Source organism: Pinus tabuliformis, chromosome 2_2 (assembly GCF_031772625.1).
Source record: "Pinus tabuliformis cultivar Carrire ecotype Pingquan chromosome 2_2, CPIR1, whole genome shotgun sequence".
Taxonomy (NCBI): domain Eukaryota; kingdom Viridiplantae; phylum Streptophyta; class Pinopsida; order Pinales; family Pinaceae; genus Pinus; species Pinus tabuliformis.
Window position 1 is genome coordinate 418,965,311 of NC_142300.1, and position 16,707 is coordinate 418,982,017.

The following is a 16,707-nucleotide window of genomic DNA, read 5'->3' on the forward strand; positions in this document are numbered from 1 at the left end:
TCATATCTCCATAAATACTTATCGGAATCGGATGATCTTTAGATCAATCCTACACTTCTCGACGAGAGGAATCTAATAAAAATATTATCAACCATGAATAAGATGACCCACATGAAGTTTGGCCCTAGTTGCCAATTTTAACACTCCTTCTCAACTAGGGAGAACTTCATCTGTAATTTGTCTATCGGTTGCTACTATTCATCCAGCAAATGCACTGCCCTGTACAGCCTGACCCTTGCCCTGCTTTGCTCTATTCAGCCTGTTCTGCTTTGTCTTTTTCTACCTTGTACTGATCTATATTGCTCTGCTCTGTTCTGATCTACTCTACTTTGTTCTGTTTTGCTCTACTTTTGTCCAAATTATGAAGAAGAAGAAATGATCGAGGATGTATCATATTGACTCAAAGTCAGTCTCAGAGTATGTACCACTAGTCCCAGACCAGTCTCAACCAACCCGAAGTCAACGTCATAGTGAGTACAACTCCTACCATTGGTCCCAGACCAGTATCATCCTCCACTGACTCAAAGTCAGTCTCAGAGTGCATACCACTAGTCCCAGACCAGTCTCAACCGACCCGAAGTCAGCGTCATAGTAGGTACCACTCCTACCACTAGTCCCAAACCAGTATCACAGTCTCAGAGAGTGTACCACTGGTCCCAGACCAGTCTCAACCGACTCGAAGTCAACGCCATAGTATGTACCACTCTCACTGGTCCCAGACCAGTACTGCACTGACCCAAGGTCAGTCTCAGAGTATGTACCACTGGTCCTAGACCAGTCTCAACCGACCCTAAGTCAGCGTCATAGTGGGTACAACTCCTACCACTGGTCCCAGACCAGTATCATTGATCCTAGATCAATGAAGGTCATCCTAGCATATGGAGTACGGTAGATACAGCGATGCGTCCATTGGTACTACTATGGTCCCTATCCTCATTTCCCTGCTCATTGATCAGATGAGAGGTACTTCCCATGAGTCCCAAACTGCATGGGTAGGATGCCTCGACAGGAGAACTTAATCAATCCTATCCTCACAAGAGAACTAATCATCCTGCTACACAATTGCCATGGAGAACACATCATCCAGGCCTCACAGGAGAGCTAATCATCCTGCTACATAATCGTCATGGAGAACACATCATCCAGACCTCACAGGAGAACTAATCATCCTGCTACATAGTCGTCATGGAGAACACATCATCCAGACCTCACAAGAGAACTAATCATCCTGCTACATAGGAGAGCAAATCATCCTGTCCCACAAGAGAGCGAACCATCTTGTTCCACAAGAGAGCAAATCATCTTGCTCACAGTGCGCACCACCAGGGGAGGGTGAGTCACCCTGTGGTCATATGTTGCTCCAATAAGAACTGCAAGCCCCCAGAGCTCCCAGAGCTCAATGTATGCAACATGCAGGACCCTTATACAAGGGTCTCTCGATGACTCCAAGTCATTCAGGAAAATCACAAATTTGATCTTTCCCCGGGGCTCTAACCTGTACATCATCTCAGTGCGATGGAGCCTCCTTACTCATCGACTTACCATATCCCAGATAAGGCAGTATCTAATGTCTATCTGTTGGAGCAATCATTGAATACGGGATTCCTCAATAATCGAATCCCACATCTGGTTGTCACAGAGAATCACAGTGGTATTCATCATGTGTACTCACTGAAGAGTTTCCACAACCAGGCAACTTCATACGAGGTCATACTCGTAGTTATGTATCCGGTCTCGGTGGTACTTATAACAACCGATTTCTGCTTCCTGCTCATCCATGATATCAAAGCATAATACAAAGAGAACCAACACTGAGAAGTGCTCTAGTGATCCTCCATAATGCCTGCCCAGTCAGCATTCGAATAATCATGCAGTTTTCATATTTTCGGCAGTGTATCTCAATCCATGAGAGATTGTGCCCCGAAGATATCTCAGAGGATTCTTGGCACCAATCCAATGAGGCTCAACCAAATATGAGCTCACCATGCTAACTGCAAAACATATGTCCAGACGAAAGTTCACCAAGAACATCAATGTGATTGAGTTTATGAAACTCAAAGGCATTTCTCAAATCTAGTCTGACATCACTACCATATAACTTCTGAAAGTTAATATCCTTGAGGTAGTCACAGGCTTGCAGTTTATCATTCCAAATTCGGAATCCAACTCCCTCTTACTTTTGCAAATGAGAGGGTCTGCACCTGTCAAAAATAGGTCGTCCTTATGAGGTGCCAGTATGAGAGGTCTATCATCCACAACCTTCAGGTAATGGTTTGGATCGGTTTCACTCCTAGTGAATCTCAGCTTCATCAAAAAGCTATCAATCCTCTCATACTACGCCCTGGGTGTTTTTCTTCAAGCCACAGAGGGCTTTCTTCCACCTGTATACATGAGATTCCCGTTCATGAATCTAAAACTCCACGGGTTGTTCCAAACCTGTGGACCTGCTACATGAGGGGAATGGTCCCCTTGTAATATTTTCCTTCGATACATCTCAGACATGTATCTTCATGCTCTTTTTGAATTCAGGCATCCCTGTCACCATCTGACTCACAGACCTCTGGTGCTGTGTCAATGGACATGGTCCCCAGTGGACTTCCTGCAACTTGATACAACCCTGAACTCAAAAACATCTTTGAAAAAATCTATTTTCAAACACATACCTTTCCATCGATGAGTGCCACCTTGTAACCTTTGAATTCCATTGTTGAAATGGACACCAGGTTCTTCTTGCGATCGGGTACATAAAATAGATTTTGTAAATGAATCGAGTTACCTTCATTCAATTGAGGGGAAACATTCTCTACACCCTTAGATCTGAACTTTCCAATGAAGTGATCTTTAAGTAGGCCATCAGAAAATTCTGCTGCGCCATTCTGATAATATTCTCTGCTTCCACTTCACCCTCGGTGAATTTGAACCGATTAATCCTTTTGTCTTGTCCCAACTGTTGTCGATGATTGCTCTTTCACTCTTGCTTAGGCATTGTCTTCACCTCAGCTCTAAAACCATGTTAAATTATGGTATGTTCTATGCTTAGAGCAGTTTACTTATCTTTCTTATTATTATCCACATATTAGCAATCACATTTACATAAGTAAAGTGCAGATAGAACATTAAACGATCAACAGAAAACAAGCCAAGACAAGAGACACAACATGTGGTGGCTAACCAGGAACAAACCCCAATATGGGGAAACCCTTTGATCAAATCTTCTTTTATCTTCAATAATTCAGCAGAGAGAAATAGTACATGAATCTGATTTACATCAGCAGTAGCAAACCCTAGATCAGCGGCATCAGCATCAGCATCATCGGCATCACCGGCATCATCGGCTTCACCAGCATCATCATCATCGGCATCACCGGCATCATCGGCATCACCTTAGGATCTCTCCTCCTACTAAAACCCAAAGACAAGTAGAGAGAGGAAGAGATCCAAGTGTGTGTAGAAATGACTTGAAGTCCTCTTCTATTTATACTAAAATGTAGAGGTTGAATAGACATGACGTTTGGGCTTCTGAGCCTACATGAGTTGTAGGTCGGCTTGATAATAATTCCATAATCAAAATAAATTCATATCTCCATAAATACTTATCGGAATCGGATGATCTTTAGATCAATCCTACACCTCTCGACGAGAGGAATCTAATAAAAATATTATCAACCATGAATAAGATGAACCACATGAAGTTTGGCCCTAGTTTCCAATTTTAACAGTATCATCCCAGAATTGTTCATTTATATGATGTAAAGGAGGTTGCCCCCTCGAAGAGGCCATTTTTCAAGTCATTGATCTATCTTTTCTTATGTTTTATGAGTTGGTTACATAACAAATTCCCTCTAAAGTCTGTAAAGAGTCATTGGAGATCATCATTAGGTAATCAGTGGAGACTAATATAATAACCTCTCTAGATAAAAAATGAGGAGGAGTAAAGCGACTCGACCTGGACTCTCAAAATTTTAAAGAGCTCATTCAACGAATGTACCTGGTGGATCTAGAAATATAAAATGGTTTGAAACTTGGAACAACCAAATAGGTGGCTCAAATAAGATTACCTCTAGGTTGGATCAACTTCTAATCTCTGAATCAATTTTGTTGGCTAACCTATATCTAGAAACAACCATTTTCCCTTGTGTATGCTTTGATCATTGGTCGATATGTCTTGATATTTACTTGAAAAACAACCCCAAAAATAGGCCTTTTCACTTTGAAGCCTTCTTGCATAAGCACCCTACCTTTGTTAACAAATTGCTACATGGTGGCAAGTAGATAGAAACCACGACATTGCTATGTTTTGTTATCAACGATGATTGAAGTACCTCAACATGTGACTTGAAAAATGGAATAATGATGAATTTAGAGAAATTTTCAAATCCAAGTAAAAACTCAAGGAAAAATTGAACCAATTGCAACAAACCATGATACTAGAAGGCCACTGTAAGGCCTTGGTAGAAGAAGAAGCATCACTTCAAGCTTAGCTCGAAACCTAATATGAATAAGAGGAAATAATTTGGAAGCAAAAATGTTACGATATTATAATTATGTAGCATATATCTTTGAAGTATTTCAATTTGCAAATTGCCATGGATACTGTAGAAGACATTGAGAGGTGGTATTTCTTCGGTTCGTAGTACAATCTCCTCTGTAGGATTCTCAAGAATGATCTCCATGTCCTACTGAATTCTGGGTAGGCTGCTTGTCCCTTCAATCGGAACAGTAATAACTTCTGACTTTTGTACTGTTGGCAATTTTGGTGTAGTGAGCTCTTGGGATTTATTTGGGTTATTGATCTACACTAAAATCTTTATTGTGAATGTTAATTCCCTTTAGATCTTAGATTCTTTATTTACTATTTTTATGCTTAAGTGATTAAATTAGTTGAAATAAAAAAAATATAGGAAAGAAATACACACACTTGTTGGACATTGGATAAACCAATGCTCCCCGCGTGTTTCGTGACATGGACTAATCGCCTTTCGTGGATCCTAGTCTCTGGCGATGCAATCGCTGACTAACACCTGCAGGTTTTGGTTTAACAACAATCGTGATTCGCAACAAGTGGTATCAAAGTGTAGGTCACGAGTTCGATACACACCCGGCTCACGTTGGGGGGGAGATTGTTGGAAATTGGATAAACAAACGCTCCCCATGTGTTTTGTGACATGGACTAACCACCTCTCATGGATCCTTATCTCTGGCGATGCGATTGTTGACTAACACCTATGGGTTTTGGTTTAACGACAATCGTGATTCCCAACAACACCATCCATAATAAACATAAATTTCCCCTCGTAAACCCTTACGACAGAAAACCCAGCTAGAAGGTAAGGCTACTATGCTTTCTTTTTTTTGGTACGGAATTTGTGAAAGAGAAAGAGGTTTGGAACTACTAGAGACTTGTGGCTTGTAAGATTGTTATGGAATCCTAACCCCTCTTATTTTTTATCTAAATTCCCACTTCTAGTTGTTTTGCTAAATTATGGAACAAAATACAATAACATGGAATAGAAGCCCTTCTCCACATTTAACATTGCTCCATAGTCAACTATGGGTAAGATTTAACACCCTCAAACCTCAACTAGAGTTACAAAGTTGGACCTTCTAGAGTCTTCTCAAAATTCCACATGAAGCTAGCCCCATATGCAACAAGTATTGATGTGGCATTCACTCGTATAATGGTGGTCAACACAATAGGTCAAATTGTGGGTGGCATAACTTTTGCATACAAACTTTGTTTTATATAATTATTATAGTGTTGGAAAAGTCGTTGATTGTAGAACAACGCTAGATAGTTTAGAACAATTGAGAGTTTTTTTAATCCCAAAAATTATTGTAAATGCATTAAAATAAATGAAAATTGTTTCAAACTACATTTATCCAAAATAGAACATCCCATTAAAATGACCCCGAAAACTTATTTGTCAATTTTTTTCCATTATGAAAACATCAAAATAGGAAACAAATATTTCATTCAAATTTTCTTTCATTATATATATTCATTTAATCTTATAATACACTATTTTTAATCATTTAATAATTATTTATATTTTAAAAACAATTTATTTCCTAATGGTTTATTAACCAAATAATTTATATATATAATATTTTTTTAAATAAAATATTTATTCTACTATTTTCTATCCCTAATATTATTTAAAAACCTATATTTTAGAATATTATAAAAATTATATTTTAGAATATTATAAAAATTATTGTATAGTTTAAAGATTTTACCTTTTAAATTTCCTAAAACCCTATTAGATTCAAAGGCTTATACATTCCTAAAAATAATAAACATTTCAAAAAAAAAAAATATTTTACTTAATAAAAATTAAGTAACACTATGTTATTTTATTAATTTTATTGTTTAATAAATTGGCACCAGTCTATTTGTTGGATTTTTTTCAAAAGCTTCATTCTCATATCTCTAAATTAACAAACATCATCATTTTTAAAATATTTTAATGTATTATCTTTAAATTAATGAACATGATGTTTCATACAAACACAATCACTTTCACTTTAAGACCTTCAAATTAACTTTTTGCTATTTCATTATTTTAACACAGATAACCTTAAAATATTAATTTTAGGTTTAAAGTTTATGTTTTTTTTTTTATTATTATTATTAATCTTAATTAATGAATAAAGTATTTAAACTTAGTTTCTCATAAATTTTAAATAAAATAAAAAGTTTATATATATATATATATATATAAAATAACTTTTTATCTTATTTAAAATTTATTAAATACTTTATCCATTAATTTTTATATATAAAATTAAAAACCCTCTAGAAGCATTATGATTACATCACTCTTATCATTAAATATATATTACTTTTACTTGTGAATTTGCTTTATAAATTAATAATAAATAAGCTTTTTTCTATGAAATGTAGTTAAATTAAGTATTTAAAAAAAGTAAAGATACATTCTTAAACCTAAGAAATACAAACATTAACTAACATCAAATGAACATTTTAACCAACCATCGTCCAAAACATCCACTCGGCCAACCACCCAAAATGGAAACACTTTTAACTGAAAAATCATATTAATTATAAATCTTTTAATAATTTACCATAAACAACACTAGTAAAGTTTTTGTATTTTTATATTCCATCTCTGTGTAAGCATATTCGAATTTCATTTGGCATCACGTGCATATACAGTGTATTGTTTCGGAGTAAGATTGGAATTTCAAAACAAATTTATCATCATTAAATTTAATGATTTATATATATTTTTAATTAATTTTCATAATTTAAATATATATATAAATAATTTTATAAAATTTTAAATCGTAATTAATCAACAAATTACCTCATGACAAGCAATTCACCCATCGAATTCCACCCATGCTCACGACTCGCGATCAGATCACGTGAAAGCATTTATTTCCAAATACTGATTGTCCTCGTCAACTTGGGGATAGCATTTATTTTCAGAAGTCAATGTCATCGTCATGACTCGTAGCAATGGTCCTGGCAGACAGAATTTTAGATTTGGACCATGACAGCATGGTTTCATCATTATATTCGCTCTCAGTAGGCATGCATCCCATCGTTCTATATTTCATCCTTATCTCATTTTTCTCCAAGAATACACAATGATGTCAGCAAAAAATTATCTATGTAATCAAATTTTACTTACATATTACCAGAGTTACAAAATTGTATTAACAAAAATTAAAGGACAAGTGTTTTACTTTTTTACTTTTCCAACAACTATCACTTGATTTCTATTATGTAATTGCAATGAGATTGCAAGTTTACATGGTTTAAATTGTGTTTTTTTAATATATAAATCATTTTAATGTCTTACAAATTTTTGAACTACTTCAATTATATAATTTAATTATTAAAATCTATAATTTTAATAATCCATCTCAATTTTTAACTAAATTTTAAATTTAATATATATATATATATATTAAAATTGAATCAGCATAGATATATTTTAACTCAAATGCAAAGAGGATGAAATATCTTTCAAAATTCAAACTTCTTTTTGAATGCAAAACACAAGTAAAGATTTGCACTTTGAAATATTTGATTCTTGGTACATATGGAGTTAAGATAGACCTATGCGAATTTTGAGCAACACTCAACATCACCGGCATTATCGACTTCACCGGCATCATCGGCATCACCGACATCATCGGCATCACCTTAGGATCTCTCCTCCTACTAAAACCCAAAGACAAGTAGAGAGAGGAAGAGATCCAAGTGTGTGTAGAAATGACTTGAAGTCCTCTTCTATTTATACTAAAACGTAGAGGTTGAATAGACATGACGTTTCGGCCTCTGAGCCTACATGAGTTGTAGGTCGGCTTAATAATAATTCCATAATCAAAATAAATTCATATCTCCATAAATACTTATCGGAATCGAATGATCTTTAGATCAATCCTACACTTCTCGACGAGAGGAATTTAATAAAAATATTATCAGCCATGAATAAGATGAGCCACATGAAGTTTGGCCCTAGTTGCCAATTTTAACACTCCCTCTCAACTAGGGAGAACTTCATCTGTAATCTGTCTGTCAGTTGCTACTATTCATCCATCAAATGCACTACCCTGTACAGCCTAACCCTTGCCCTACTCTGCTCTATTCTGCCTGTTCTGCTTTGTCTTGTTCTGACTTGTACTGATCTATATTGCTTTGCTCTATTCTGCTCTACTATGCTTTGTTCTGTTATGCTATGCTTTTGTCCGAATTATGAAGAAGAATAAATGATCGATGATGTATCATAGTGACTCAGTCTCAGAGTATGTACCACTGGTCCCAGACCAGTCTCAACCAACCCGAATTCAGCGTCATAGTGAGTACTGTTAGCTCTGCTATATAATCCAACATTTGAGGATCAAATGTAGTCCTGATTGGGTTGTTTGCGCACAGAAGGATGCCCAAAAACGGATACAAAGTGCCCCAAAAGCCTTCAAAATCCTCTTAAGGCCTCCACCGATCGAAATGGTTGCAAAGGAAAAGCCCTTGGGAGGGCGGAAATACATTATCGGGAGGCAAAAAAAAAACACTCCAAAACCATGCAAAAATCAAAATCGCAGGCTTAAAGGTCCGAATTCATATCAGCCATTGGATCTAGCCGATCAACGGTCCAGATCGCGTCGGCATATTGCAATCGGAGGAGGCAGGCAGCGGCAGCGATGTGGGACATTGCCGATCAGCAATCGCCGATGGGTGCATCGGCGTATCGGCGGGATGGCTGCATCGGCGAATCGGCGTATCGACGGGATGGGTGCATCGGCGAATCGGCGTATCGGCGGGTTGGAGCATCGGAGCATCGGAGGTATCGGCGGTAGCATAGCGATGCGATATAGCGATTCGATCAGGACCATCGATCGCGCATCCGGATCAACGGCCGAGATCACATCGCAATATCGCTATCGGGATAGTCAAAGGGCCAGGGCTTTACATATGATATGCATGCGACCCGATGGGCCGGACCCGACGGCGTTATTAATTCTTTTTTATAGATGTTCGGGTCCACGGCAATATCGCTATCGGCGTTTTCAAAGGGGCGGGGCTTTTAAATAAGTTATGTTGCGATGCGATGGGTCGGGCCCAACGGTTATACAACACTCTATTTCATAAAATTTCAAGTCCGCGCCCGGGTCATTTTCAATGAATTTTGTATATTTTCAAGTATAAGGAGAAACAGAGGATTGGCCGGCTGCGATATGCACTACGACCCAAAAGGCGGACCCGATAGAGGAAATATTGCATAAATGGACCTTTGATATTTAAAAATGGCAAAGCGGGCAGGATTTCTTGGTGGAACGGAACTGGTTAAATTGGACATGGAGCAGTACAGCGCAACAGGCAACCGCATGCAATTAACAGAGTGGCCGAAGATTGAAAAGGATAGCCTCGAGCAGACCACTGCATTTATCAGTTATGGGGTGTCTTTCAGTTAATGTTCCAGCTACTAGAGAAGGACAACAGAATATCAGAGAAGATCAATTTTGTTTACTGACACAGTCACGCTATAGCAGAGACCCATACCAAGCAGTTAGAGCGGTTGGTGATCCATTATGATCCCTCCACGCATAGGTTAGCAGAGATATTTTGTAATGACACACCATATATACCTAGAAGAGAGATGTAAGAGGGGGATGAGTGTTAGATGAAGGTGACTCTGTTGTAAGGTTCGACTTCTGGAGACTGTAACTACTTTGTAACCTACAGCGTCTGGTCTTCATTTCCAGCTAATACAAGCTTCTTTTGTTGTTAATTGCTCACTTTCCACTTCTCTTTCTTGTTCCAGGTTGTGCCTGTTTGCATTGATTCATGTTCTGTTAATGTTTAGCATTAGAGGGGCTGTCATCCCACCTCTGTGTTAGGATTTAGCATGTATCATTGAACATGTATGTAGGTTTCTGTTGTTTAATGCATAGAGAGTTGTCATCCTGTCTGTGTATTAGAAACTAGATTTACAGACCTTTTAACTGGTTGCAGCCGGCCATCACAGGGTCCTGTGCATCTGCTGGTGTGGTCAGTCTTCTCCATTATCACCTTATCCTCAAACTGTGAGTAATTGGTGGTTAAAAGCCTTGTAGTCTGGGGGTGTTCACCCATGTCTGGGGTCAATCATAGTAGAAGTGGTTATCTGGCTTGAATATGCAGCATTTGTTTCATTCATCCACCATTTATCCAACTATTTTGTTGAATTTGTAATGTTCCCGAGCATCATCGATATGCAACCTAGGTGAGTTTCTTGGGGTGATAACAAGTACAACTCCTACCATTGGTCCCAGACTAGTATCATCCTCCACTGACTTAAAGTTAGCCTCATAGTGCGTAACTTTGTTTTATATAATTATTATAGTGTTGGAAAAGTCATTCACTGTAGAACAATGAACAATGCTAGATAGTTTAAAACAATTGAGAGTTTTTTTAACCCCAAAAATTATTGTAAATACCTTAAAATAAATGAAATATGTTTCAAACTACATTTATCGAAAATAGAACATCCCATTAAAATGACCCTAAAAACTTATTTGTCAAATTTTTTCCATTTTGAAAACATTAAAATAGGAAACAGATATTTTATTCAGATTTTCTTTCATTATATATATTCATTTAATCTTATAATACACTATTTTTAACCATTTAATAATTATTTATATTTTAAAAACAATTTACTTTTTAATGTTTTATTAACCAAATAATTTATTTACATAATATATTTTTAAATAAAATACTTATTATACTATTTTCTATCCCTAATATTATTTAAAACTTTATATTTTAGAATATTATAAAAATTATTGTATAGTTTAAAGATTTTACCTTTTAAATTTCCTAAAACATTTTTAAATTCAAGGCTTATACATTCCTAAAAATAATAAACATTTCAAAAAAAAAAAATATTTTACTTCATAAAAATTAAGTAACACTATGTTATTTTATTAATTTTATTGTTTAATAAATTGGCACTAGTCTATTTGTTGGATTTTTTTTCAAAATGCTTCATTCTCATATATCTAAATTAACAAACATCATCATTTTTAAAATATTTTAATGTGTTATCTTTAAATTAATGAACATGATGTTTCATACCAACACAATCACTTTGAGACCTTCTAATTAACTTTTTGCTATTTCATTATTTTAACAAAAATAACCTTAAAATATTAATTTTAGGTTTAAAGTTTATGTTTTTATTATTATTATTAGTATTATAGGTTTTTATTTTATTTAAAATTTAAGGTTTATGTTTTTATTATTATATATAGATAATAACCTTTTATTTTATTTAAAATTTATGAGAAACTAAGCCTAAATACTTTATCCATTACAATTAAGATTAAGTTTTTATATATATAAAATAACTATTTATCTTATTTAATACTTTATCCATTAAGTTTATATAAAATGACCCTTTATCTTATTTAAAATTTACGAGAAACTAAGATTAAATACTTTATCCATTAATTTTTATTTATAAAATTAAAAACCCTCGGCAAACATTATGATTACATCACTCTTATCATTAACTATATATTACTTTTACTTATGAATTTACTTTATAAATTAATAATAAATAAACTTTTTTTCTATGAAATGCAGTTTAACTTAAATATTTAAAAAATGTAAGGATACATTCTTAGACCTAAGAAATAAAAACATTAACTAACATGAAATGAGCATTTTAACCCAACCATAGTCCAAAACAATAAAATCTTTAATAATAAGTTATCAAGAGTACAAACATCCACTCGGCCAATCACCCAAAATCGAAACACTTTTAACTGAAAAATCATATTAATTATAAATCTTTTAATAATTTACCATAAACAACACGAGTCACACTGTCGCAGTAGAGTTTGTCTTTTTAGATTCCAACTCTGTGTAAGCATATTCGAATTTCATTTGGCATCACCGTAGCATATTCCAATTTCATTTGGCATCACCGTGTATATACACTGTATTGTTTAGGAGTATGATTAGAATTTCAAAACAGATTCATCCGTGAAATTTAATGGTTTTCACATTTTCTTTTATCAATTTTTACAATTTAAAAAAAAAATTAACAATTTTTTAAAACCTTAAACTATATTTAACCAACAAATCACCTTATCACAAGCAATTCACCCGTCAAATTCCATTTTTACAATTTAAAAAAAAAATTAACAATTTTGTAAAACCTTAAACTATATTTAACCAACAAATCACCTTATCACAAGCAATTCACCCGTCAAATTCCATCCATGCTCGCCGCTCACGATCAGATCATGTGAAAGCATTTATTTCCAAATACTCATTGTCCAAGTCAACTTGGAGATCGCATTTATTTTCAGAAGTTAATGTCAGTGGTCCTGGGAGTCGTCATGACTCATAGCAATGGTCCTGGCAGACAGAATTTTAGATTTGGACCATGACAGCATGGTTTCATCATTATATTCGCTCTCAGTAGAAATGCATCCCATCATTCTATATTTCATCCTTATCTCATTTTTCTCAAAGAATACTAATCCAATAAAAAAAAATCCAAAAAAAAATCGCCACCGTTTAAGACATCCCTCTCATAGTCAACAGCTGCCATTGGCTAGCCAGAATATGTCCGCATGGGCGGCTGGCACCGCCCTAAATCCAGACTATATAGTCAATTACTACTTCTCATACTTGAGAATATTGACAATTACTCAGACTTGAGAATATTCACAATTACTTGTTGCCTCGTACTGTCTCTTCGTGAGTGAAAGTTCGAATCACAGCAGTAGCAATGGCGAGAGCATTGGGAGTTTTGCTTATATTCATGGCAGCGTTATACATTTGCGTGCAAGGTAATAACAATAAATAAATATGCGATGCAACTGATTTAATTTCTGCTGGTTCAAGATCTAATGAACATTTGATTTGTGTTTCGTCATAAAATGTGTGTTAGAGCTGTTTTTAGGTATATGTGGTTAGAGATGTTGGATCTGTGGGTACTAAATTTCTGTATTTCATTTGAGTTGGGTTATATGATGATGATGGTAGTTAACGTCCACTAAGATCAAATTGGTCTATCGGACCTACAATTTTATAAGTAGAAATGTTGGATTTGTGGGGATCAAACCTCTGTATTTCATTTGAGTTTGGTTATAAAATGTTAATTTAAGTTTAGTCATAAAATGCGCGCTAGAGCAACTCTTAAATATATATAGTTTAAGATGTTAGATTTGTGGAGACCAAATCTCTCCATTTTCGGTTATATAGTTAGAGATGTTGGATTTGTGGAGACCAAATTTCTGTATTTCATTTGAATTTGGTTATAAAATATTAATTTGAATTTAGTCATAAAATATGGGCTAGAGCAATTTTTTTAGACTTATGGAAACCAAATCCCCTCGTTAGACATAAGATGTAACCCAACACTCTTAATGTAAGAATATTGCTGTATTTGTGATCGTTACAGGTGTAAGATGTGCGACATTCGAGATCCAAAACGAGTGCCCATTCACTGTTTGGGCAGCCGGGATTCCCAACGTTGGAGGGAAACAGCTGGAGCGAGGGCAGTCGTGGACGGTTCAATTCCCCGCGGGAACAACGGGCAGGTTCTGGGGACGCACAGGCTGTTCCTTCGACGGCAGTGGCAAAGGCAATTGCAAAACTGGGGACTGCGGGGGTCTGCTAAACTGTCAAGGATCGGGCAGTGTCCCCGCGACTCTGGCGGAAATCGCCGTGAATCAATTCCAGAACATGGACTTCTATGACGTCTCGCTCGTCGATGGATTCAACCTGCCAATGTCGATCATACCGTCGAACGGTCAGTGCACAAAAAGTATCTGCAGCAGCGACATAAATTCCAAGTGCCCCGCAGAATTGAAGGTGACCGACGGATGCAAGAGCGCCTGCGTTGCTTTCAATACGCCGCAGTATTGCTGTACTGGATCGTTTTTGGAAAATTGCCCTCCCTCTGATTACTCGCGTTTCTTCAAGAAGGAATGCCCTCAGGCGTACAGCTATGCAAAAGACGACACGACCAGCACCTTCACTTGCCCGGGAGGCACTAACTATAAAGTCGTCTTCTGCGGCACTGGCACCTCCCATGAAGCTCACCTTTACTCTACTGCCTGACCTCCTCAAAACCCTACCTTGCCGAAACAGTAGAAAAGCCGTTGGTGTATAGGCCAGGCCGTTGGTGTATAGGCCGGGAAATAAAATATCAGAAATAAAATGATGTTTAAAACTGTTGTGTTTGATATAATTACGTTGGAAATGTATGTTTTGAAATGTGTATCACGGTTTTAATTTTTATATAAAATTTAAGCAGAACGGGATAAAATTGTACTTTGCCAAAAAAAAAATGTGGTATAGTTTGACAAGGTATCAGCATCGATATGTTTAATTTCAGATCTAGATCAAATCTTTATAAATGTAAATTTTTTTTCAAATTATTAATTTAAAATTATTAAATTTAATAATATTAATATTATAATATATTAATACTAATATCAGATTTAATAATATTATTAATATTAATATTAATATTAAATTTAATGATAATCACATTTGTAAATTATTAAATTTAATAATATTAATATTATAATATATTAATATTAATATCAGATTTAATAATATTATTATTAATATTAATATTAGATTTAATGATAATAAATGTCATAACATTAATATTAATATTAGATTTAATGATAATAAATTTAATAATATTAATATATTAATATTAGATTTAATAATAATAAAATTTGTAAATTTGATGTGGTTCAAAAATTTTAATATATTTATAGGATATGGTTTCTCATTTTAAAGAATTATTTTACTAATATTTAATTAAAAGAAATATTAAAAAATTTTGGAGCTTGATTTTTTATTTTTTATGTTGAATTGTATTGTATTTTTTGTTTTTTGGGTCAGAGATTCCAATTTTCAAGAGCCGCAATCTCCTGTTTTTTTTAGATTTGTCCATTAAAGAATTTCAAGGGCAGCACTCTCATGGTTTTTTTAGATTTTTCCATTAAAGAGTCCTCGTCCTCATGGCTTGCTTTTAGACAAGCCTCAACTTTTGTTACACATCTCTCATTCGAAACCAGTAAAGTGAAAAAGTTTTTTTGGGCTTAAGGATATTTATTTATTTAGTGTGTGGTCTCATCTTAAAATGGAAAGCAAATTAATAGTCAATGTTAAAAATGGCAAGGAAATCTCAGGTTTTGTGGAAACAAATTATTTGGGTCAAGCCAAAATTGCTTCAAGAGACAAAACACGAAAGTGGATTTAGGTAAATGCAAAGCAATATCATGGCATTTTAAGGAGTAGACTTGCTCGCCTTAAATGGTAACAAAGAATAAGAAAACAAAACAAATCATTTGGGTCAAGTCAAAATTGCTTCAAGAGACAAAACACGAAAGTGGATTTAGGTAAATGCAAAGCAATATCAGGGCATTTTAAGGTGTAGACTTGCTCGCCTTAAATGGTATCAAAGAATAAGAAAACAGTCCGAGAGAAAGAAAATAAATAGGAGCAGCAAAAATAAAGTAGAGTCAACCATTTACAGTCCCACATCTAAACTTCTTACTTGGTCATCGGATCTCTATGTCCAAGAACTAATGAAGGCCAAGACAAGGCTAGAGATTTTGGAAGCCAAAGAACAGGAAAGGGACCGCAAAATTTCAGAGATCACATTTGCAAATCGATGTTTAATGGAAGGTAATAGAATTTTAAAAGAATTGTTAACAATGTTACAAGAGGCTCTAGAGACAGGAAAACAAGAATGGAAAAGCATGAAGACAGTGTGGCAAACCATGAAAGAATCAATAGCAACAAACAAGGATGTGATAATTTCTAAAGCAACTCGGGTAGATACACAAGTATCTCAGCAAACAGACATTTCGAAAGAGAAGACAAAAAAGAACAATAGGAAAGAGAGTCCAAAAGAAATCAAATATAGAGCTGAAAATGCTAATGGTTACATAAGGACAGAGGAAGAAGATGTAAGGGCTCGTAAAGCACAAGAAAAAGATCACAAAGAAAGAAAGGATAGGGAAACAAACTTTATTATCAAGGGAATAAGAGATTATGAGAAGAATGAAAGTACTCTCAATTTGACAAGGGACTTTTTGAAAGAGAAACTACACTGAAAAGGGAAAATTTGCCAAGCAAGGAGGATGGGGAAGATATGTGAAGAGATGCCTTGATCCATAAAAGTCACCATGGCAAGCGTGCGAAACAAACAC

At 35.1% G+C, this 16,707-nt stretch overlaps 1 protein-coding gene across 1 annotated transcript; it reads left to right on the plus strand.

The window, feature by feature from the left end:
• The first annotated feature begins 13,145 nt into the window (after window positions 1-13,145).
• LOC149193039 (pathogenesis-related thaumatin-like protein 3.4) lies at window positions 13,146-14,715 on the plus strand. Its single transcript, XM_089404771.1, has 2 exons — window positions 13,146-13,317; window positions 13,932-14,715. Exons 1-2 carry the CDS (start codon window positions 13,257-13,259, stop codon window positions 14,591-14,593), a joined length of 723 nt encoding a protein of 240 aa, XP_089260897.1. The 5' UTR covers window positions 13,146-13,256; the 3' UTR covers window positions 14,594-14,715.
• The last annotated feature ends 1,992 nt before the right edge of the window (window positions 14,716-16,707 follow it).

Coding starts and splice junctions, on each gene's coding strand:
- LOC149193039 (XM_089404771.1), top strand. CDS start 13,257: ATGGCGAGAGCATTGGGAGTTTTGCTTATATTCATGGCAGCGTTATAC. Junction 13,318..13,931: donor GTTATACATTTGCGTGCAAG/GTAATAACAATA, acceptor TGATCGTTACAG/GTGTAAGATGTGCGACATTC.